This window comes from Gekko japonicus, unplaced genomic scaffold, assembly GCF_001447785.1.
Source record: "Gekko japonicus isolate JY-2015 unplaced genomic scaffold, Gekko_japonicus_V1.1 scaffold1250, whole genome shotgun sequence".
NCBI classification, from domain to species: domain Eukaryota; kingdom Metazoa; phylum Chordata; class Lepidosauria; order Squamata; family Gekkonidae; genus Gekko; species Gekko japonicus.
In genome coordinates, this window is record NW_015173163.1 from 456292 (window position 1) to 479562 (window position 23271).

Here is a 23271-nt window from a genome sequence, read left to right on the forward strand (position 1 = left end):
TTGCCATGTTAGCACTTTGCGATAAATAAGTGGGTTTTGGGTCACAGTTTGGGCACTTGTTCTCTAAAAGGTTCGCCATCACTGCTGCAGAGCAATGTGGGGACAGTGAAGCCAAAGCCTGGCTGTGGCTGAAGGGGTTAGGGCAAATGCAGCAAGCCCAACGCAGCTTCATAGTCCTGACTGAGAATGGGAATCCTCAGATCAGATTTTCTCTTATACTTTGCTGCTGCCTCACCAGAGGGATCCCTTACCAGCCATGCCTGTCTCTGTGTTACAGATCCCCCAAGGAAACTACAGTTCAGTGGGCACCTTACACGCCCCAACGGAGGTAAGTTTTCAGTGCGTTTGTGTGGCTACACACTCACACAGATAACCACAAGAAATAAATCAACCCACAAATCACAATATTTAACAAACTCTTCCTCTGACCTTTCCATGGCCGAGTCATTGTTTCTGGAAAAAACAGGAAGGTCCAGAGAGTTACATATTCCAGTACAAGAGAGCTGCCTTCCGCCTTCCGTTCCTTCTTCTGATTTCTCTGCTTGTGTGTAAACCATACCCTCTCCACCTCTCCTGCCTATCTGTATAACAGGCATAATAAGCAACTCACTCCACAAGATTATTAACCCATGTAACGCAGTTCCTCCCCCCTTTTCAGCTACCTGTTCCTAAAACAGGCAGTCCAACTCTTGTTCTGCGTAGGGGAAGTTTGCTTGTTCAGTTTTTTGATGGGGGAGAGAAACTAGGTGGGGCGGGGCTACCTGTGTCTGGGAACCATGGTAGGAAATGCCTTGTCCCTCTGGATTCTTGCAGACGTGCAGGACTTCACAAACTTCTCCCAGATAGTTCCTCGGGAAGGTGACTCTCTCCTGGTTCGTTGTGAGGCGGACAGCAACCCAGAGAGCTTCGTGGGCTGGAAGCTGAGATTCCCGGGAACTCGCCTCTACATATATAATAATGAACTGAATCTTTCGAATATGAAATCAGAGGATGGGGGTAAATACGAGTGCCAGGCCAGCAACACTGAAGGTTATACTGAGGAAGGGATCTATGTCCACATACAACGTTGAGTGAAACAAACTTGGACTTCACTGAGAGGCCACTAGTTGGAATTTGCCAGCCATCAGAGCAATACTGAAATACAATACTGAAGCACTATATAAAGAATGTCCCGGGAGGGGGAGATTCCATGTATAGGAATTTGCAAGGCAGCAGTGAAGTCTACCCTATCTCACCCTCAGTTTCCTGATGCGGCAAAATACTTTCTAGTGGATCTTCATCTATGAGCTATTTGTGTTCCACCCCTTTTCCCACCCTGCTTCTCGAGTTCCCATACCGTATTCTAAATGTTAGCATTCTTGTCGTCTTTTCATTAGGATGGGAGGAAAAATCATAGGGCTATATTGCAATGGCCAGAGCCCTTAAGTCAGAAAAGTTCCCACCACACCACCATTCTCCCTTTCATGGTGGCAGAAAGTGCTGGCAAGTTGCAGGCAACTTACGGTATGGAACACCCAAGAATAGCCAAGGCTGCATTTCCATGCACTGTCTTTTGCGAGCTAAATCTCACTCTCCTTAAACCGATCTTAAATTAATATAGATTGTAAGCTCTCTGGGGCAAGGTTTGCACCAGCATTATGGTCAGTGTAACACCCTTCATAGACTGTGGCAGTTCAATACCCCCCCCTCCGGCAGCAATTTTAGCAGAACTCGTCAGAGGAAGTTGCTCATTTCCTAGATTGTTGGCCACAAGTCAGTTCTGGGTGCTTCTCTGTATGCCCGGCATCCAGCAAGTGGGCATAACATATACAAAGGATGAAAGGAAAACACCAAATTCAAATGAAACTCCCCCAACTCTTGCTTAATCCTGGCTGGCTTGTGTTGACTGCAAAAGCCATGAGATCCCGTAAAACTGCTTTACAAAAAGCCTAAGTTGAACTTGCCATACCTTTTGTTTATTCGGCAAAAGGTCAGAAGAGGCTGCATTTTCTCCTTCATTATTCTATCTCTGTTACACCTTTTGAGTTTCTTTTAGGTGAAGTATCCCTCAGAGGCTTCATTAATAGCAGTAGAAAAGAGCAAGTGTCCAGAAGTACCTTAAAGACTAACAAAATTTGTGGCAGGCTTTCATGAAAGCTCAACCCCTGCCACAAATTTTGTTAGTCTTTAAGGTGCTACTGGACTCTTGCTCTTTTCTACAGACTAACATGGCTACCCATCTTGATCATTAATAGTCGGAAGAGATGCAGAAACAGCATTTGCCATTGAATGAAATATAACCCCTTTGCTATCAACCAGCTAACATTGTGCTTTTGGTGGGCTTTGTCAAAGATGGACATGGACATATTCCATTTATCATGCTCTTCGCGGTACCATTTCATTCACATTATCTGGTAACTAACCGCATTAGAAAAATCAATGCAACATACAATTTACTTGCAAAGTGCTTCAATAAACTGCCGTGATACATCTCAGTTAAAACACTGCATCTGCGCCTTCTTACTTACCCGCCAGAGCCAGAGAAAGGAACCAGGTCTACAGGCCAAAGAGGGAAGTTGTATAGCTCTTCCAGAAACTATACAGCTCAGATTCCCAAGGAGTTTCCCATAATGCAGGGTAGCCATCAAGTGACTCTCTCCTACTACTTTCGGGATTTGAATGTGGGGCACAGACAGCACACACTTTGCACTGATCCTAAAAGTTGTGAAAGTACAGCAGGCAGAAAGAAAAAGTAGCCTCTAAGATCTTAGGCCCAAGCCATTCAGGTAAAATCTGTATTTTGTCAGGTAAAAACTGTCATACCTGTTGACAACCAAACTAGGTGTCATGATGGGAAACCTGTGGACAGACCCTCCACCCCACAGCTATTACAGAGTCTTATTTCGGAACTGCTGAGGTCTCCAATTCAACTATTTCTCCGCTGCCATTTTTTCACATTCAGATTGTTTACCGGGGGACAGGTATTTGTCCCATGGTGGGAAAAATACAAACACCAGAAAGACAATAATGAATTCCACTAAGAGCCTACTCTTGAGAACCAGTTTGGTGTGGTGGTTAGGAGCGCGGGCTCTAATCTGGGAAAACCGGGTTCGATTCCCCCACTCCTCCACACGCAGCTGCTGGTGTGACCTGCAGTCAGTCGTAAAGTTCTTTCAGAGCTGCTCACCCAAGCGCAGTTCTCAAGAGCTCTCTCAGGCCCACCTACCTCACAGGGTTGTGGGGAGGGGAAGGGGAAGGAGATTGTAAAGCCGCTCTGAGACTCCTTCGGGTAGTGAAGGGCGGGGTAAAAATCCAATCTTCTTCTTCTTCTACATTGTCCCGACACAGGGCTGTTTCTGTAGCAGGAACTCCTTTGCATATTAGGCCACACACCCCTAATGTAGCCAATCCTCCAAGAGCTTACAGAGCTCTTGTTACAGGAGCTACTGTAAGCTCTTGGAGGATTGGCTACATTAGGGGTGTGTCGCTTAATATGCAAAGGAGTACCTGCTATAAAACCCTACATATGACATATGGACTTGAGCCTCTCCTACAGAAGACTCTTCCCCTTGATTCTTGCCTAGCACCGCTTCACTGTTGTGTAAGCAGCTACCCAAAACATTTTTTACCCAGGCTTTTAAATGAAGGGGCAAGCTAGTTCTGATGCTAGTTCTAATGCTGATCATTCTCACGGTCTTGGTTTGATCATTGTACTGCTTTTACTTTGCGAACCGCCTCAAGCAGGTCCTTGGAGCCGCCGCCGATATACCTTCACGATTAACAAAATATCGGTGAGGTCTCCATTGAGCTTCAGATAAAAGCACTGCCGAGAAAGCTAACCTATTTAAGACCTTGCTGCCCAAGAACCCGACACAGGAGTAAGTTATGGAACTGCCTGGAAGTGGGCAGGCTACGGTTTGGAAAGAGGGAGCATCCAACATCCTGGGAAATTATTTATTCATACGCTACTTTCGTTCCTTGAAACACCAAAGACACACCACATAAGCCCCCCCCCCACTCCCCAAGGACTGAGACAACCACCCCAGCTCAATCCTGCTTTCCCCAGTTTTTATTTGTAGAACTCGTGTTCCTGTTCATCTTTCTTGATGACTGTCTTGTAGGCCTTCTCAAAGTCCTTCGCCAGGACGATGTAGCGGTTCTCCCGTACAGCCAACATTCCAGCCTAAAGCAACAGGAAGGGGTGAAAGTTTGAATGACAGCCGTTCAGAGAGGGGGCGGGGGACACGTTTCAACTGAGAAATTCAAACAAGGGAGGGTTTTGTTTCGCTGTCAATGGCGACCCCGGTGGGGTTTTCAAGGCAAGAGAGACGTTCACAGGTGGTTTGCCATTGTATGCCCTTGGGAGCAACGCAGGGCCAACCCTGACAAGCACTCGGGTGGGAGACCGGAGAGGGGGCGGCGGACACGTTTCAACTGAGAAATTCACACAAGGGAGGGTTTTGTTTCGCCGTCAATGGCGATGGGGTTTTCAAGGCAAGAGAGACGTTCACAGGTGGTTTGCCATTGTATGCCCTTGGGAGCAACGCAGGGCCAACCCTGACAAGCACTCGGGTGGGAGACCTCCAAGGAATACCAGGGCTGGGAGGCAGAGGCAGGCTATAATGAGCCACCTCTCTGAAACATCCAAGCCCCACTAGGGGTCACCAGAAGTCAACCATAACTTCCAGGCATACACACACACACACGCACAAAATACTCACAGACAAAAAATAATAAAGGGGGGGGGGAGCCTGTCCATCTACATCCCTATTCCTCAAAAGATCCTATGGTGGCATGCACAGCATTCCCACTCCCGTTTTGTCTTCACAACAACCCTGTGAGTTAAGTGCAGTGGATAGTGCATGACTGGCTCAATGGGGTTTTCTAACAAGGTGGGGCATGAAACTCAGAGATTCCAAGGCACAGCCGAGTACTTTAGTCCCTGCATTGTTAAGGGCTCTCCTATGAAAAGGCATGCATAGGCTCCCACAGTTTGATGTAGCAGTTAAAGTGTCAGACTAGAATCTGAGGGAAACGGGTTCAAGTCCTGCATTGTGACAGTAAAGCTCATTGGGTGGCCCTTGGTTCAGTCCCTCTCAGCCTAGCCTACCTCACCGTGTTGTTTTACGGGTGAAAGGGAAAAGGAGAGACCGATGCACACTACCCTGAGCTTCTTGGAAGAATGCAATAAAAATGCACAAATAAATCCTTAACACTGACACAGAGCTTCTAAATGTTCATAGAGAGTCACATATATCCTCAGCACCAGGGGTCATTTCGTAGAAAAAGAGGTGCAGGAGCTCATTAACATAACTCATTAGCATGATTTATTTGCATATGCCACACCCCCTGACATCACCGGAAGTGTGTCAGAAGACTGGACTGTTTTGGATTGCTAGCTGTTGGGGAACGTGCAGATCTGTCCTCGCAGAGGAGGGAGAGCTTGTACCTGAATAAAACTTGGTCTTAAAGGTGCCACTGGACTCTTTTGAGGGGCTCTGCAGCTTACCTGGCTGCTTCTTGCTCTGATTGAGGGCTGCTGGGAGCCAGGGGGTGGGGCTTGTTGCATGTGCCCGCCCCCTGAGCTCTTTACTGCCGGAGCTCCGCTCCTGCAGGAAATGACCCCTGCTCAGCACCATATTTCAGATAAAGGGGAGGGGTAGCTATTGAGGTTGTCCCGAAGGCAAAGTGTGAACTGGGGGCTTCACAGCTCAGCCTCCTCATCCCATTCACATCTATGCGGAGGCCAGAACTAATCTCAGGACACGTTCAGACGTCACAACAGAGGTCTGTTCACAGCAGGCCTATTTCTGTGCTTGGGCAGCTATTTTCTCCAAGGGAACTAATCTCTGTACTGGAGATCAGATGTAATTCTGGGAGATCTCGAGGCACCACCTGGCGGTCGGCAGCCCTACCTTACCCCCATAGAGACAAGAGGTGATTCACCCACAACACAACCCTCCTTGCCCTATTCTACCACCCCCTCCCCAAGGATTTCTTCTTGCACACAGCTCTGAAGGGTATCAAGAGTGCAAAAAGGCAAACCTTGTGAGAGCTACCAAATGTGGCCAATGCTCACAGCCACCTCTTTAGCTTTGTGCGAAACCATGTGAGACTAACCTCTTGGCATATCGAGTTGATGTCGGCCCCTGAGATCTTGTCTGGCCGGGCAACATCTGGAAGGAGGAGTGAAGGAAAAGGAAGGGGAGAAGAGCCCGGCTGGACTCACTCCAAACGGGTTTGCCTGACCGACACAACTGGGAAATGCCCTTTGGGAGCGAGCGGCTCTCTTTCTGTTCAAGCCAACGAAGCCCCTGAGAAGGGTCACCGCAGTCCACGACCCTCTCTGCTACAGCAACTCCTCCCTTTCTAATGGACCAGATCCCCCAAGGCCAAGCAACGCAGGGTCCCTACAGTGACACCAGCCCCAGGAGCCACTGAGCTAGAAAGGGCCCAGCAATGATGCAGATGGCTCAGAGCCTTCTTCCGTTTTGTGATGGGCAAGAAACACTGTGTAGCTCCAACAACTGCTAACGAGCATCCCTGGAAGGGAATCTCTCCCAGGGCAGGCCAACGGTGGGGCACAAACCCCTTCTTCCTGGCAGATGCCCTTTCAAGTAGATCTGGAAGGGTATCTGCCGAGAGAGAAACAAAACAAGGTACAAAGCAGTGGCAGAGAGATGGGAAAACTGCCAGCAAGGCCCTACTGTAGCTCATGGACCACAAGCTGACCATCCTTGTTCTAGAGGATGCGAAGGATGGTAGGAATCTACATGGTCTCTGTTTTATAGCCCCTGCTTATCCCCCTTTTCACTGCCAGAGCACAGAGCGAAAAACGGGCCACCGATCAGACCTACAGGCCAAAGCATCCCCTTCTGTCAGAAGCTCAGCGGGAGAGACAGGAACAAAGTCTCTCTTGAGCTCAGTTTCCGAGCTTGTTACTACTGCTCCTAATCAGAGGTAACAGCAACAGCCAGAGAGACTTCTGCCACATTGGCACAAATGCTGGGATTCTAGGAGTGATCCACTATCGTTGCAAGACAAGGGGCCTGCCATGTGTTTATGGGGGGGTTCTCTCTCCACAAGACCTTAAGCGAGAACTCTGGAAGCAGCAGCTGGGATGAAGGAGATGCTCAGCCCGCATTCTTCAGGTCAGTGCCTAGAGCAGCTAAGCAGGCCCCATGGCCAGTCAAACCAGTGAGGGGCACGGGGATGTGGGTATGCTCCTGCTACAATCACTGATGCCCCTCTGGCCCAGTCCAATCCATTTCAAGCACGGCAGCAGAAAGCACGGTGCCATGCACAAAAATCCCAGATGCCCAAATGCCCCATTTCTCGACACTGCCAAAGGGGTGAGGAATCAAACTCCTTGCAAGCAGAAGAGCACAAAGGGAACGTGCTAAAATTAAAAGGTGGTTCAACCTGTAAGAACCACAGACATAGCAAGCACCAATAAAGGAGTAGAAATTTTTACTATACAAGCCATGGGGAACAATCTTAGTAGAGATGTGCATTCGGTTCGTCCAAACCGAATGCAGCCCTGAAAATGGGCCAGACAGCCCCCTTTCGGCAGCCACGGGCCGAGTCAGATTCTCTGGTCTGATTCAGCCCGCCACCAAAAGCCGCTGCTGGAATTCAGCGGCAGCCGAAAAAACAGCGGAGGGAATTAACCCCCCTTCCCTTCCATGGCTTGCACGGGTGTCCTGCAGCTGTGAGGCACCCGAGCAAGCCGGCGCTTAGATGGAAGGGAAGGGGGTTTAAATCCCCTTCCCTTCCATGGCTTGCTTTGGTGCCCCGCAGCTGCGAGGCGCCTGAGCAAACTGGCGCTTAGATGGAAGAAAGGGGGGTTTAAACCTCCTTCCCTTCCCTGGCTTGCTCACACGCCCTGCGGCTGCGAGGCGTGTGGGCAAGCCGTCCCTTCTTGGGAAGGGACAAACTGGCGCTTAAATGGAAGAAAAGGGATTTTAAACCTCCTTCCCTTCCCTGGCTTGCCCACACGCCCTGCGGCTGCGAGGCACGTGGGCAAGCCGTCCCTTCTTGGGAAGGGAAGGCAGTTTAAACCCCCTTCCCTTCCATGGCTTGCTTGGGCGCCCCATGGCTGCGAGGCGCACAGGCAAGCCGTCCCTTCTTGGGAAGGGAAGGCAGTTTAAACCCCCTTCCCTTCCCTGGCTTGCCCGCACACCCCGTGGCTGCGAGGCAGACGGGCAAGCCGTCTCTTCTTGGGAAGAGAAAGCAGTTTAAACTCCCCCCCGAAAGTGATTCGGAGCCCCGAATGACCCCTGAATCCACTTGGATTGCTGAAAGTGGCATTCGGGGTCATTCAGGGTCCGAATCAGATTTGGCCTGATTCGGTCGATACGAATTGGGCCGAATTTTTGTTTCTTGCAGTCCCCTAAAGCTTAGCCTTAGTTTCCTTAAGTCCCTGTGATTTCTTTCTCGACACTGCTAATGGCCAAGGTTTATAGGATCTTACCCTGTAAGCGGACACAGAGTCAGCCAGGCTCTCTGGCACTGAGCGGAGGGGGATAAGGGGAGGAAAGGGCGGAAGAGTCCCTGTTTAGCAAGCTGCCCTCCTCAAAGATGGTGAAAATTTTCTGACAAGAAGGATACAGTCCTCCAGATCCACCTCCTCAGACAGGTTCATCTTGCTGGTGATGGTGGAGAAGATCAATCGTTTCTGGCGCCGGTCTGGCAGAGGAAACTCAATTTTACGGTCCAGGCGGCCCGGTCGGAGCAGAGCAGGGTCAAGTGTGTCGGCTCGGTTTGTGGCCATTATCACCTGGAGGGGAACCCAAGGGGGGGGGAGTCAAGTCCCAGTTCCAACAAATACTTGTTCCAAGCCCCCAGAGACAACCTTCCCTGCCCACCATACCTGCTTCCCTCCAGTCTACTAGGACACTTGGTTGAAGCGCACTTTAATGACGGATGCAAGCGCATCTAATGAACAGAGAAGCCTACCATTTGGTAGACCTCTTTAACAACACCATGGGCTGTTACCTGAAAATCAATGCTGTTTTCCTTCTACACCAGATGCTGGCAGCTGGTGACGCAATTTTATACAGACACAGCCACCCAGCTGTACTTTCATTAAGGCACACTAGAAATGCAGCCTGCTCTGTCACCAGCAAGGAAATTTGTTCTCTGAAAATACCGCGAAAGCACAAAAGGTCTCATACTTGAATGGCGGATCTCTAGGTTGGAATCTAATGCCCGAGCTGCACTCTGTGAGCACATGGCTCCATAACTGAAGTTCTTATCACTAAGTGGCACTAACCATGTTATGGAGGGTGACAGCCCAACAGAAACTCAAAAAAGAAGCTGAGTTTTGTGAAAAACAGGAGGTGGTGGCAGCTACAAGCATGGACGGCTTCAAAAGGGAATTAGATAGGCATATGGAGCAGAGGTCCATCAGTGGCTATTAGCCACAAGGTATAGATAGGGGCTCTGGGGCAAGTGATGCTCTGTCTTCTTGGTGCTTGGGGGGGTCAACAGTGGGAGGGCTTCTAATGTCCTGGCCCCACTGGTGGACCTCCTGATGGCACCTGGTATTTCTGGCCACTGTGTGACACAGAGTGTTGGACTGGATGGGCCTTTGGCCTGATCCAACATTGGCGTCTCTTATGTTCTTATATGCTTTCAGCTTCTGGGATGCTATCTGGAGAAGGGAGCCTTCCCTGAGTAGGCCTGCCAGTTATGGGTGGCAGCCTGGAAGGAGAAACTGGGTGGTGGGGGGGACAGTCTCCTTAACGCACAATGTTACTTCCAGAGTGAAGCTGGAAGTGATGTAACTGCATGGGCTGATGCGCTAGGATTCTGTGGGTGAATCACAGCGCATCGTCACCCAACACAATGATGCCACTTCCAATTTGACACCAGAAGTGACATTGTGTATCGTCACGAGGAGATAATCACACTTTCCCCCTGCCACCTTTGCAAGCTGTAGGCAATTTAGGGGGGAGGGGGGCTGGACAACAGACCTTCTCGGACTTGTATGTACACCTCCTTAGTTTCCATGAGAAACAAGGAGGGATGTAAAGAAATCACGTAAGAAAGAAAGGACGGGCTACCTTTCCCCAGATCGTCCAGTGTCCCCTTTCACTGTCACCTGACTTTCCCCTCTCCCAATCTCATTCACCCCTAAGACAGGGGTGTCAAACATAAGGCCCGGGGGCCAGAACCAGCCCGTCCAGGGCTCTTATGCGGCCCGTGAGCAACTAGTGCAAGGGAGAGAACAGGAGACTGTTCACAGGAAAGTGGGCAGAACCACTCTGATTGTGGCTTCAGCATGGCAGAACAACCTCGTCTGCGACAGTCAAGCAGCGTGGGAGCGGCTGCCCAGTGCTTCACTGCTGGCTCTCCAGTCCGCTCATATGGGTTTTCCTTTGCACTCCCTTCCCAGCCCATGGGGCCTTGCAGTGAGGATACAAAAACGGGGAACTTCCCAGCTGCTGTCCTTTATACAGGTTATATCTCCGGTACCTGGCATTACGTTTTATGGCACACATGGCCCGGCCCGACAAAGTGACATTTATGTCAGATCCGGCCCTCGTAACAAATGAGTTCGACGCCCCTGCCCTAAGAGATCCACTCAATGCCACCCCACTCCAGTGTGCTGAAGATGATATCCTCTAGCCAAAGATTTAAGCACTTCTGGATAGTGCTTGCAATGCTGCTGGTAACGAAACAGGCAGAGTCTGTTCCCAATAGGTAAGTCCGTGCTGACAAGGAAACCAGGGCCTAAGCCATAATCAAAACATTCCTAAAACCCAAGGCCTTAGTGTCAGATGCCTCAAGCTTCCTCCTCCAAAGACGGCAGGACTGTTTCTGTTTGGGTGGAGATGGCCTGAAGCTCAAAGCTAAAGTTACTGAAAGGAACCATCTCCCTGCTCCCAAGGCCCATACCTTGACGTTAACGTTCTGGTCAAAGCCATCCATCTGGTTGAGCAGCTCCAGCAAGATGCGCTGAACCTCCCTGTCCGCTGTAAAGAGATCGACAACATGACCAGTTGGCACCCTGGGAGAGAACCAGCCCTCTCATTCCTCACTAGCAAAGGCCTCTGTTTATTCCACACTTCCTCAAAGGAAATTCTGCATGCTTGGAATCCACTAGCATATATTCATACAATCAGCAAACCAAAGAGTTCGTTTATATAGAACCCGCTCTAAGATTCTAGAAGAAGATGATGACTTGGTTTTCATACCCAGCTTTTCTCTACCCGAAGGAGTCTCAAAGTGGCTTGCAATCGCCTTTCCCTTCCTCTCCCCACAACAGGCACCTTGTGAGGTAGGTGGGGCTGAGAGAGTTCTGAGAGAACTGGGACTGGCCCAAGGTCACCCAGCAGACTTCATGTGGAGGAGGGGAGAATCAAACCCGGTTCTCCAGATTAGAGTCCACTGCTCTTCACCACTACACCACGCTGTCCTTCTAGTCCTAAACAGCATTTATATCTGTAAAGGACATATTGTGAGCAATCAGAAGGGTAAAAGCAGACTGCCCAGAGGCTTAGATGTATTCCCTTCTCTATATGCTACATTATTCGCTGACTCCATGTTCTAAACATCTTGTTTTCATCCTCTTGTTTGCAAAATTAATCCCGATTTGAAATCTCTAAACCTGTGAGCAGAACTGCATGGCCGTCAATCAGCTATTCAAACAAGCTGTTCATAATCTAATCAGGGTTTTTAAAAGGCATTAACACCACATACAGAATGTATTAGGCGGAATGCACATGCCTGACTCCTACAAACCCACCAAAACCACCAAACTTCACCTAAGTTTCCCCCGCAGTTCTCATAGGATAACAATATGCAAGGCCAGAGGACACGGAACTCTGGAACCCCCAGGTTCTAGAGCATTATGATGAAGTAGAGACACAGCAACACTTATGGGAGGGTAGTGGGAACTGAAAGGTCTAAAAGGTCATATGCAGATCATGTAGGATTTCTGATCTCATCTTTGCTACCTAGTGTAAAATGGGGACGGGACATTTTGCAAGAGGGAAGCAGTGAGGTGATGCTAAACCCTGGCCCATATTCACAGTCATTCCTCCCCCCTTGTGGGAGAAATAACTTATGGACAGGTTACGCATCCCCCCTCTCCCTACCCCTGCCACATCCATGTCAGGCAACAGAATTTATGGGATGGGAACCTGTCTTTGCGTCATAATGCGTTTTGGCAATATATAATGCCACAAGCACTGGCAGGAGGTGTGGGAACAGTCAGACAGTGCCAGCTCAGTAAGATGCCCAATACTTAAGGCATTAAGTTGATATCCAACATCTCTGCTGTCTCTTTAATGCAACTCCCGATCCTGATGTTATCAGAAATAGGTACATATTGTCAGCAAGCTGCCAAATGATATTTTGGGTTCTGATCATGTTTTCTGTATGCTGTCAATTATACTGCACTTGATGTCCCCCCCCCCTCACTGATCAGCGCTTCCGCATCCATGCGCATGCCTAGACACTGCCTGCTTGCAAGAAGTTATTTACCGCTATGTTATCTATCCCAAGGTCACAGGTGTTGGAGTGGAGTATGCTGTGTTTCATTTTAATGAGATGAAACTGTGAGAACTGCTTTGTAGTAAAAACAACCTGGCTGTTTGTATCCCAGGAAAATAGCCGCGCAAGCGGGAATTATAACCATTGGCTGTAACCATTTTGAATTTGCTTTATGCTTCCCCTCCCCGGGGTTCCTGGTTATTCTGAACAGAGAAGCTGTTCAGTGACTCATGTCTATCAATAAAAGTTATCCTTTCTATAAGAGTGACTACGTTGAATTCGTGAGACCTGACACATATGAGGCTATTTTCTATTAAATCTGACCATTGGTCCGTCAAAGTCAGCGGCTCTCCAAGGTCTCACGCAGAGTGGTCTTTCACATCACCTACTGACCAGGGCCTTTCAGCTAGAGATGCCGGGGATTGAACCTGGGGCCTTCTGCAGGCCAAGAAGAGGCTCTACCACTGACCCATGGCCCCAAATGACAATGTCAGAATCGGGAGTCATGTTGGGCTGCTGCTAGGGAACCAAAAAACGCTTCTTGAGAGTCAGGCCTTTAAATTTTAAAGAGTTCTTGTTTCTATGGAGGTGGACCTGGCCTCTGGATTGGGGGAAGCCAAGTCCCTCCCACAAAGAGAGGGAAAAACGCCCCTTGAAAATGTAAACGGCTTGAGGCCTAACTCAGCTGTAAATCGGGCATGTCCTCTTGGTCTCCCCCCTCTTTTTTTGGTATTTTTGCATGTGCGTGCGCACCTGGAAGTCATGGGCGACCTCTGGTGACTGACCCCTAATGGGGGCCTGGAGGATATTCAGGGGGTGGCTGAATAAAGCCTGCCCCTGCCTCCCGGTTCTGGTATTCCGAGGAGGTCTCCCATCCGAGTACTTGCCAGAGTCGACCCTGCTTAGCTTCCGAGATCTGACGAGACTGGGCTTGCCTGGGCTATCCAGGACCGGACCCCCGCCCCTTTTAATTCTGTACAGGGGAGTGGGGAAGGGCATGCTTGCCTTTTCATTAAATATAAAGAGTTTGTTCCAATGGTCCTGGAATGAATTTCCAATACGTAACAATACCCCTGATACATTAAAATAACATCAACTCGACTTTCCTGACATGGAATTAACACCTCTTGAAACCTGCGTGCCCCTAATTGCCTCCCTCCAGCATCTACCAGCCAGACTCTCATCCTTGACCGAGAGGCCCTTCCTCCCCTCCCTCTTGTTGCCAACTCACCGCCCGTCTGAGCGTCGAAGCGCTTCGTGGCGATGGCGTCGATCTCGTCGATGAAGATGATGGCCGGGGCATTCTCTTTGGCCAGGCGGAAGACGTCCCGCACCATCCGCGGCCCCTCGCCCAGGTACTTCTGCACGAACTCGGATCCTACCACCCGAATGAAGGCAGCTGGAGGGGGGGGGAAGGCAGCATCAGCACCAGCTCCCCCACATTTATGAACAATGGATCCACCCACCTCGTTCCCCCAAAGAGGCTCTGGCGCTCATGGATTCTCCCATGGGCAGGTGCTGGCCTTATTCTTTTCAAATAACTTGCTTGGTCGTTTTTAACTGGCTACCTGGACCAAACGCAGGAAAAGGGGCAAGGCTGTATCACACCTTTTACAGGGCTCTACATGTGAATGGGGGTGGCACTGTGCATAACCTAGAACTCTCCCCCCGGATCTCTTTTTGTGTTGATACTGAATATCTCTTTCTGACACCCCACTTACCTGTGGTGTGGTGGGCCACTGCTTTTGCCAACATGGTCTTTCCACAGCCAGGGGGCCCATACATCAATACACCTCGTGGAGGGTCGATACCAATCTGAAAGAACCATAAGGTGAGAAAACAGTGAAATAGGATATTTTGGGACTGTGGCCATCAGGGTGAATCTACACCTGGAACATGCCCTGAAATCTTTTTTGCAGCATGCAGGGGTTCTATGCAAAATATAATTATACAACAAGTGAGAATGCATACAGAATATAAATATTTGAAAAATTAGAAAAATTAGGAGCTGCAAAGAAAACTCACCCCAGTCTCAAAAGCTGGCATGGGCTAAGCCAGAATGATCAGTCAAGGAGGATTAAGGGTCCTTGGCCTGCCATGTGCTGCACCTTAATTTATACCTAATTTCAGGCTGCATCGGCACAGGCAAAGTTTCTTAAAACTTTCTTAAAACTTTGCCTGTGCCGATGCAGCCTGAAATTAGGTATAAATTAAGGTGCAGCACATGGCAGGCCAAGGACCCTTAATCCTCCTTGACTGATCATTCTGGCTTAGCCCATGCCAGCTTTTGAGACTGGGGTGAGTTTTCTTTGCAGCTCCTAATTTTTCTAATTTTTCAAATATTTATATTCTGTATGCATTCTCACTTGTTGTATAATTATATTTTGCATAGAACCCCTGCATGCTGCAAAAAAGATTTCAGGGCATGTTCCAGGTGTAGATTCACCCTGATGGCCACAGTCCCAAAATATCCTATTTCACTGTTTTCTCACCTTATGGTTCTTTCAGATTGGTATCGACCCTCCACGAGGTGTATTGATGTATGGGCCCCCTGGCTGTGGAAAGACCATGTTGGCAAAAGCAGTGGCCCACCACACCACAGGTAAGTGGGGTGTCAGAAAGAGATATTCAGTATCAACACAAAAAGAGATCCGGGGGGAGAGTTCTAGGTTATGCACAGTGCCACCCCCAGGGGTTCTATGACAGACAACTCAATGTTCCCCAATGGTACAAAGTTGAAAGAGTGCTACTATAGCAGGCATGTCCAACTTCGAACAGGTAGTGATCTATTTTTTCCGGCCAAAAGTGCCGGTGATCTACCACCATGAAAATAAAGCTTCAAATTAGTTTCAAATAAGATTTTAACCCACTAAAGTTGGGTTCCACCGCGCCCACCCCCCATTTATAATGCACCTTCTGTCATTTACTGGTAAGGGGCTGGTGATCTACCTCTGACCCCTCCGCGATCTACTGGTAGATCGCAATCTACCTGTTAGACATACCTGTACTATAGGATCTTCGAAGCTAACCAGGCACAGATCTGATCAGTAAGAGCCTCGAAGAAGCTACTGAGGGATTTTCTATACGGACATTGCATACATCAATAACTATTTTATGCACAGCGCAGGTAAGTTTCCTGACTCCGAGATCAAACGTTGGAATAAAATAACCTGTTTGTAGAGTTCGAAGTGGGTGAGGGGCAGCTCCACAGCCTCCCTGACTTCCTGCTTCTGAATATCCATCCCGCCGATATCCGCATACATCACATCCGGCTTCTGATCTGAAGATATAAAAATAAAATAAAAAAGGAACTGCATTGTTTCCCTGGTCAGAAAGTGCCTCACCCCCCAACCCTTGCTTCAGGTCTGCTGAGTCTCCTCCGTCATACTTGGGAATGAGAGAGTGAAAACTTTGTTCTAGCAGCACAAGCAACCCAACACGGGTTCCAACATACCACTCCCTTTTAAAGATGTGAGGATGGATCAAAAGTAAATTTTCCGCTAAGAGAAGACTCTTCCATCAGCGGAAGAAGGAATTTCCCACTTCCCTGCGCAGTCCACTAACCTCTCTGAAATGCTGCTCCTGGGGGACAGCATGAAAGGCAAATCAGGGGTCTGCAGTATGAAGGCTCTTTTTGTAGCAGGAGCTCCTTTGCATATTAGGAGACACACCCCTAATGTAGCCAATCCCCTGAGAGCTTACAGTAGCCCCTGTAAGATGAGCCCTGTAAGATCTTGGAGGATTGGCTACATTAGGGGGCGTGTCACCTAATATGCAAAGGAGTTCCTGCTACAAAAAGAGCCCTCAGCCTTCCATCAGTGGAAAATGTATTCTGGACCCTTCCCTCCTCTTGTGTTGTCCCTAGCTATTCAGAAGACCTAACAACCCCTCATTATAGGGTTCGGTTAAATTCTTTTCCCTAGGCTATAAAGGTTGCTTCGCAGGCACAGTGTATTCGGACAGAGTTTGTAAATGTGGATCTGGTCAGTTTGAGCCCTTAAAACATGTTTTATTGGAGGGTGAAATCCAGTTTGATCTCAGAGAAAGGTATTTGTCCTCCCTCTCTAATAGGTTACGTGAATTTATCATCTCAAACAAACGTCCAGTTCTTCCTTGTAGATGAGGATCGGAAATCCACCTTAACAGTTGTTATATACCACATTGGTGGTTTAAGTTGCAATGTGAACCTTAAGGGAGTTATGGGATAGTTGTGAATGGTTGTGAGTGTATATGAGTATGGTTGTAGATCACCAAATGATTGCATCTTAATTTCGTTGTACTATGTACAATGACAATAAAGTATATTATTATTATTATTTTTATTATTTTTTTATTATTTTTTTATTATTATATTTAGTTGTGGTGATTGCCTGTTAGAGGGTTGGATTTTGATCTGTTGAAGACCTTTGAGTCAGAAGAACAGGAAGATAAGAAGAATATTCTGGACTCAACCCTCAGAACTATCTGGGCTCAGTCCTCTACATGCTATGTTATATTACTACTACTACTACAGGAGCTGCGGTGGCCCAAGTGGTTAAGATGCTGAACTGCAGGCTGTGGAAGGTTGGTAGTTCAGCAGTTCAAGACCCGGGTGCCACATGACGGAGTGAGCTCCCGTCTCTAGTTCCAGCTCCTGCCAACCTAGCAGTTCGAAAGCAAGAAATTGCAAGTAGATAAATGGGTACCACTTCAGTGGGAAGGTAACAGCGTTCCGTGCGCCTTGGTGTTTAGTCATGCCGGCCACGTGACCATGGAGACGTCTTCGGACAGCGCTGGCTCTTCGGCTTTGAAACGGAGATGAGCACCGCAACCCTAGAGTCAGATTCGAGTGGCTTTCGAGCAAGGGAACCTTTACCTTTACTACTACTACTACTACTATTAATTTATTTTATTTGTTAATTGCCCTCTCCCTGCTTGCGCAAGGCTCTGGGCGATGTATAACAAAAAGGCATAGAGCCATAAAACAAATATATAAAACATTAAACTGCCAATCATTACAAAATTAAGAACATTAAAAGAATACTAGGTTAAAAAGAAGTACAAGATGGTGTCCCTAGAAATTACATCCCAGTTCTGGACTGCCTGGCTACTTTCTGGGCAGGGGAAGAGGCAAAGCGTGCTGTCCACTTTTCCTCCAACTTGACTAGCTTACCTGGACACGGCCTTTGAGCGGGATTCGCTCCTTTGATTAAGAGGAAGATTCTCTTACCTGAAGTGAGCATCATAATGCTGCTGTCGGCCTCGGGAGGCAACACATCCACCAAGGCATTGCTGTGCTTGTGCAGCGCCACCGAGGCATTGGGCTTGAGCAGCTCCCGGTCAATGGTGCTCAAGATCCGGACGTAATAATTGGAGCCTGCAAGGGAGAGGGCCGAGAGGTTAAGATAGGGCTCAAGCAAGAGAAGCCAGTTTGCTTCCTTGGGCACATGCGTCAGGGAGAGAAGATACCTGTGGTGGAGCCCACAATGGCCGTGTTCTGATCCACTGCCTCCAGAAACTGGCCGATGACCAGGGGGATGCTCTGGATGCGTTTGACTTCCTCCTGGGCGTGCAGAAATTCTTTCTTCAGGTTCTTCTGCTCATCTTTGATGTACTCCTCCTGGACCTCCAGGAATTCCAGCTCCTGCTGCAGCTTCTACGGATGGAGACACAACAGAACCCCTTCATCCTCCCCTCTGTTTCTTCCGACAGCAGTGAAAGGTCTAACGCATGGAACGGGGGTGGCACAGACATATGCCCCAGTACAATTACTTCCATTCCACTGAGTCCACATTCAAAAATCAGAGTCCAGAAATCTCTAATCTCAAGAAAAGTGAGATCTGCCAAACCAAGTAGAATTCTGATATACTCTTTTTTTTTAATTGAAAGGGAAAATGTCTTTTAATGGCTGCTCCGTGCGTCTGGAAATCTGAGCCTGGACAGAAAGAGAATACCTGGTGGTGGCGAGGGGGGACATAATGCAATTTTAGACTGGTTCTTATATGGTTGATTGTAAAATTTGTTTTATCAAGTGGTCTTCACGTTGTTTCTTATTTTAGGTCCTGGGTGTATGAAGAAGAGAAGAAGAAGAGACTGGATTTATACCCTGCCCTTCACTACCCAAAGGAGCCTCAGAGTGGCTTACAAACTCCTTTCCCTTCCCCTCCCCACAACAGACACCCTGTGAGGTAGGTGGGGCTGAATGACAGAAACTGCTCTTTTTTCAAGAACAGCTCTTATGAGAACTACGGCTTGCCCAAGGTCATCCAGCCAGGTGCAAGTGGAGGAGTGGGGAATCAAACCCGGTTCTCCCAGATTAGAGTCCGCGCACTTAACCACTACACCAAACTGGCTCCAATAATAATATGAATAATTTAAGTTAAAAAAAAAACTTCAGAAAGTTAAAAGGAGGGTTTCCGTGTTCCTTAGAAACCAGAAGAGGGAGAGAAGTTAGGAATTCCTCACCCCGTCCATATTCTTTTCCTATAAAACTCTTCATTTGTATTTAAACTCCTGCTGGCTTCCATGAGACTTCCACCCCTTCTGCCTTCCCACTCCCTAAAGAATGTATCTCACGAGGCTAAAACTCAACCCCCGTCAACACCACGTGTACAGCCAGGATTATACAAACCACGTGCATTTCTGCTCTGCGGCTGATACTCAAAAAGCGGCATTTCAGATCCCAAAATCTGGAGGGTGTTTCACTTCTTCTCCTACCATTTTGATCCACCCATAAATGGCAACATCCCACAACTTCTGCAGAAGAGAAAGCAGGCCTGCATGATCCCCGGAGTCCTAAGTTTTGTTCAGGCTGAATCCCAAAACACACATGGAAAGGGCCGGCCAGACTCAAGTGGGATGGGAAAGGCCAGAAACACAATTATGCCCCCCCCCCATGTTTTCCAAACTCTCCAGCAAAAAGGGTTGACTACGGCTGTCTTCACAATGCCAGAGGGACTCCCCTGGATCTTCCCAGAGAGGGCCAGTTACAGACTGATGGCCAGAAACAACAGAGCCTTCCCACACAGCTACAACTCTGTGATCACACAAGATAACCAGGCAGCTCACCTTGTAACGACTATAGAGATCCTCCACATCCTCAGCCTCTGGAACCAAGAAGGAGAGGGCAGTCTGAGGCCTGGAGATGTTCAGAGCAGGAATTTCATCCTAGGATCAAGAAAGGAGACATCAAAGAGAAATGGAGGAAAAAACTCTTTCATGTGCCCTTGGCTGGGAAGTCTCTGAAGGTCAGCAACCTTCACATTTCTATGAACAAAAAAGGGAAACAAACTTAACCCTGAAAACTAGGATCAAGAACCTGAAAAGGTAAGCCAAACTCAGTTTTGGCTTACCTTTTCAGCAACCACATTCACCACAAACTATAACACAATCAAAAGGACTAGGACCAACTCCAAGTAAGCAACAGAAAGGGGTGTGTGTGTGTGGGGATTCTTCTTAGAAAACTTAAATGCAGAGAAGGTGGGGGGGAACTTAGCTAGGATTCTATAAACTGGGAATTCTTACAAACTAGCAAGACCGCCAGTGATTAGAGTGAATGAAAGGGGAGCAAACGCATGTGTAGAACCAGTGTAGGGTAACAGACATACAAGGATCTGAGAGCCAGCATGGAATAGCAGTTAAAGTGTTGGACCCACAATCTGGGAGACCCAGGTTCAAATTCCCACTCTGCCCCAGAAGCTCGCTGGATGACCTTGGGCCAGTCATATACTCTCCGCCTAACCTACCTCTCAGGGTTGCTGTGAGGATAAAACAGAGAAGAGGAAAACAATGTAAGCTGCCTTGGGTTCCCTTTGGGGAGAAAGGTAGGATATAAAGTAAATAAATAAATCAATGACAGCCCAGTGTTCAGATCTCCATGGCAACATGAAGCTCTCAGCCTAACTTATCTCAAAGTCTTGATAATTCACAACATGTAAATTCCAGAGGGGCCTCTGTGTCAGTTGTTTGCTCCAAAAAGAACCAGGGTCAAGGTCAATGCTCCCTCTAAGCTGTGGAGTCTCGTGAGGAAAAATTCTACTTTGTGAGCTACTGGCATTAAAGTTGTGAGCGAGCGATTTGGCTACCGCATAAATTAGTTTGCTCTGGAGCCCTCCGTCCAGAGCTAAGACAAAAAACTGTGAGCTGGAGGCTAAAAAACGGCGAGCTAGCTCACACTAACTCAGCTTAGAGGAAACACTGGTCAAGGTCTGTCTTGTCTACTTGCAGCAGGTCTCCAGGTTGGCAGGCAGCCTTTCACATCACCTCCTGTGCGAGAGTTTGATCCAGCAACACCAAGGATTGAATGGGGGACCTCAGGCACGCAAGCCTGATCTTCTGCTTGGCAATGCACATGAAGGTGCCTTATACAGAATCAGACCATTAGTCCATCAAAGTCAGTATTGTCTACTCAGGCCCCGGTCACACGGGCCGGATATCGCGGGGGGGAGGCGTGGCTGTTTGCCCCGGAGTGAACTACCGCGCAGCAGCGGGATCAAACGTCCCGCCGACGTCCCGTGGTTGGGGGGAGGTGCCAATCATACCTCACTCCTGCGGCGTGGCAAAGAAGCGGATCGGCGGGGTGTTTTTTTTTTCTTTTAACCCAAGTGTTCGCATGCTCCGTTGGGTGCTTGTGCGCATCCGTGGAGACTTGGAGAAAAAAACCCTTTTCGCGACGGGACATGGGCGGGCGCCGGATGCCACCGGAAATGTAATCAGACACCCGCCCTTGCCCCGCGGTTTCCAGAAACTAGTACCTTGGAGGTACTAGTTTTTTACCCCGCATCTTCGACGGGAAGCCTCGGGTGAGCCTCGGGAGCTCTACGTTTCCCAGATGTGGCGGTGAGATCACGCCTGGAAAATCCGCCTATCTTCCGTCCCTCTAGCGTGCCTAATGCTCCATGTGACCGGGGCCTCAGACTGGCAGTCGCCCCATATGTCCTTCAGGAGAGGCCTTTCACCTCTTCTATTGCCAAACCCTTTAGCTGGAGATGCTGGGGACTGAACCTGGGACCTTCTGCATGCCAAGCAGATGTCACTTCGCCACAGCCCCCTCCCCCAACCACAGCTCTTACACAATACATAAGAGTCCTGCAGCATGTCATTTATTTGTTTACCTCATTTATACCTCACCTTTTTCCCTAGCGGAGAGACAAACTGGCTTACATGATTCTCCTCTCCTTCATTTTAGCTTCACCACAACCCTGTGAGGTAGGTACCAAGGACAGAGGTGGCCAAAGCTGCCCAGCAAACTTCCATGGCCAAGTGGGGATTCGAAACTGGGTCTCCCAGATCCTTAGTCTGACTCTCTAACCGTTCCATCACACTGGCTTTTAAAGGCTAACAAAGAAATGTTGTGCTGGGATTAACCATCTGGCAACCAGAGCTTGCTTCTTCAGTTGAAATGCAGTGGATCCTCACTAGGCAGACCTTTCGTGGTGGAGACGTGGGAAAACAAATTAAGCAGCGAGGCCAAGGAGCTTCTGCTATCAGATCCAGAGGTTATCCTATCAGTTTACAGAATGACTCAAAAGGTTTTTGTTTTTTCATATTTGCATTCCGCCTTGGATCCTAGGGAGAAATGCGGACTATAATGAAACTAATAAGTTTTAGTCAATTGGCACCTTTAAGGCCAACAAAGTTTTACTCAAGATATAAGCTTTCATGTTAGGGATGCCAGCCTCCAGGTGGGACCTGGGGATCCCCCAGAATTACAGCTCATCTCCAGGCTACAGAGATCAGCGCCCCTGGAGAAAACGGATGCTTTGAAGGGTGGGCTCTATGGCGTCCCCCACTGAGGTCCCTGTCCTCCCCAGGCTCCATCCCCCAAATCTCCAGGGGTTTTCCAACCTGGATCTGGCAACCCTACTCCCCCCATCCCCCGCCAGTAGCCAGGGGAGACCTGGCGACCCTAATTTCGTGTGCAAGCACACACGGCTACCCACCTAAATATAATAAGAAGTGTAGACCAAGGGGCTGTAGCAAATTTCTCAAGTTTTAAAAATGCCAAAGGCTCTTTTTTAAAAAGTTAAGAATTTAACCCTTCGGGATCCCGGCGGAAATTAGCGAAAGGAAAGCTGGCCATGACCCGTGATTCCCCGACAGATTCTCCGAGGCCCGGCTCACAAGCGGCAGGTGTCGGTGACTCGGCATCTCCCGCTCCCCGCCCGCTCTCCTTCACCCCTCTTCCCTTTCCCAGGCAGCGAAGACAGGGCAGCCACGGGAGCCCCCGTCAGACCGCGGCGCCCCTGACACAAGAGCGCCCCCCTCGAAGTGTTACCTGCGCTTTTTCTACTAGAATCCCGATCTCCTCCATTTCTGGCCCTCTGTCCAACTCCAGGCCAGGCGGCTAGTTGCCGCTTCCGGGAGCAGCTTCCGGGAGCTGGTGAAGAGCCTGATGGGACTTGTAGTCCTTAAAAAGGAGATGTAAGAGGAAGCGTTTCTGGGAGTTCTAGTCTAGGGAGAGGCGCAAGCGCGCACATAAACAGGGAGCGTACAATCCTAAAAACCTCTGTTCTGAATTCTACTGTGGTGTGTTCAGCGCGATTTGCTTCCAGGAAAGTTTTCTCAGGATTGCACTCTAGGAGTCAAAAAAATTAGAATGAAAAGGAACGGAGAGGCATTTTACACACTAATAAAATTTACTCCAGCATACACTTTCATTGATGAAAGATCACTTCGTTTCATGTATGAATTTTTCATGCATTTTAGGTAGGCGTAGGCTGCAATAAATGTTTTTATTTGTTGTTTGATTTTATATCCTGCCTCTCCTCCCAATGGGGACCCAAAGCGGTTTACAGCTTACATCGTTCTCCT

General features: G+C 48.7%; 1 protein-coding gene across 1 annotated transcript; it reads right to left on the minus strand.

Moving 5' to 3' along the window:
• Window positions 1–3461: 3461 nt before the first annotated feature.
• On the minus strand, window positions 3462–22821 carry PSMC4 (proteasome 26S subunit, ATPase 4). Its single transcript, XM_015422484.1, has 11 exons — window positions 22736–22821; window positions 19528–19626; window positions 17929–18115; window positions 17690–17836; window positions 15651–15760; window positions 14202–14295; window positions 13712–13879; window positions 10882–10958; window positions 8590–8758; window positions 6100–6155; window positions 3462–4162 (listed from the first exon to the last, which is right to left on the minus strand). The coding sequence occupies exons 1-11, from the start codon at window positions 22769–22771 to the stop codon at window positions 4049–4051; spliced, it is 1257 nt and encodes a 418-aa protein (XP_015277970.1). The 5' UTR covers window positions 22772–22821; the 3' UTR covers window positions 3462–4048.
• Between the last annotated feature and the right edge of the window lie 450 nt (window positions 22822–23271).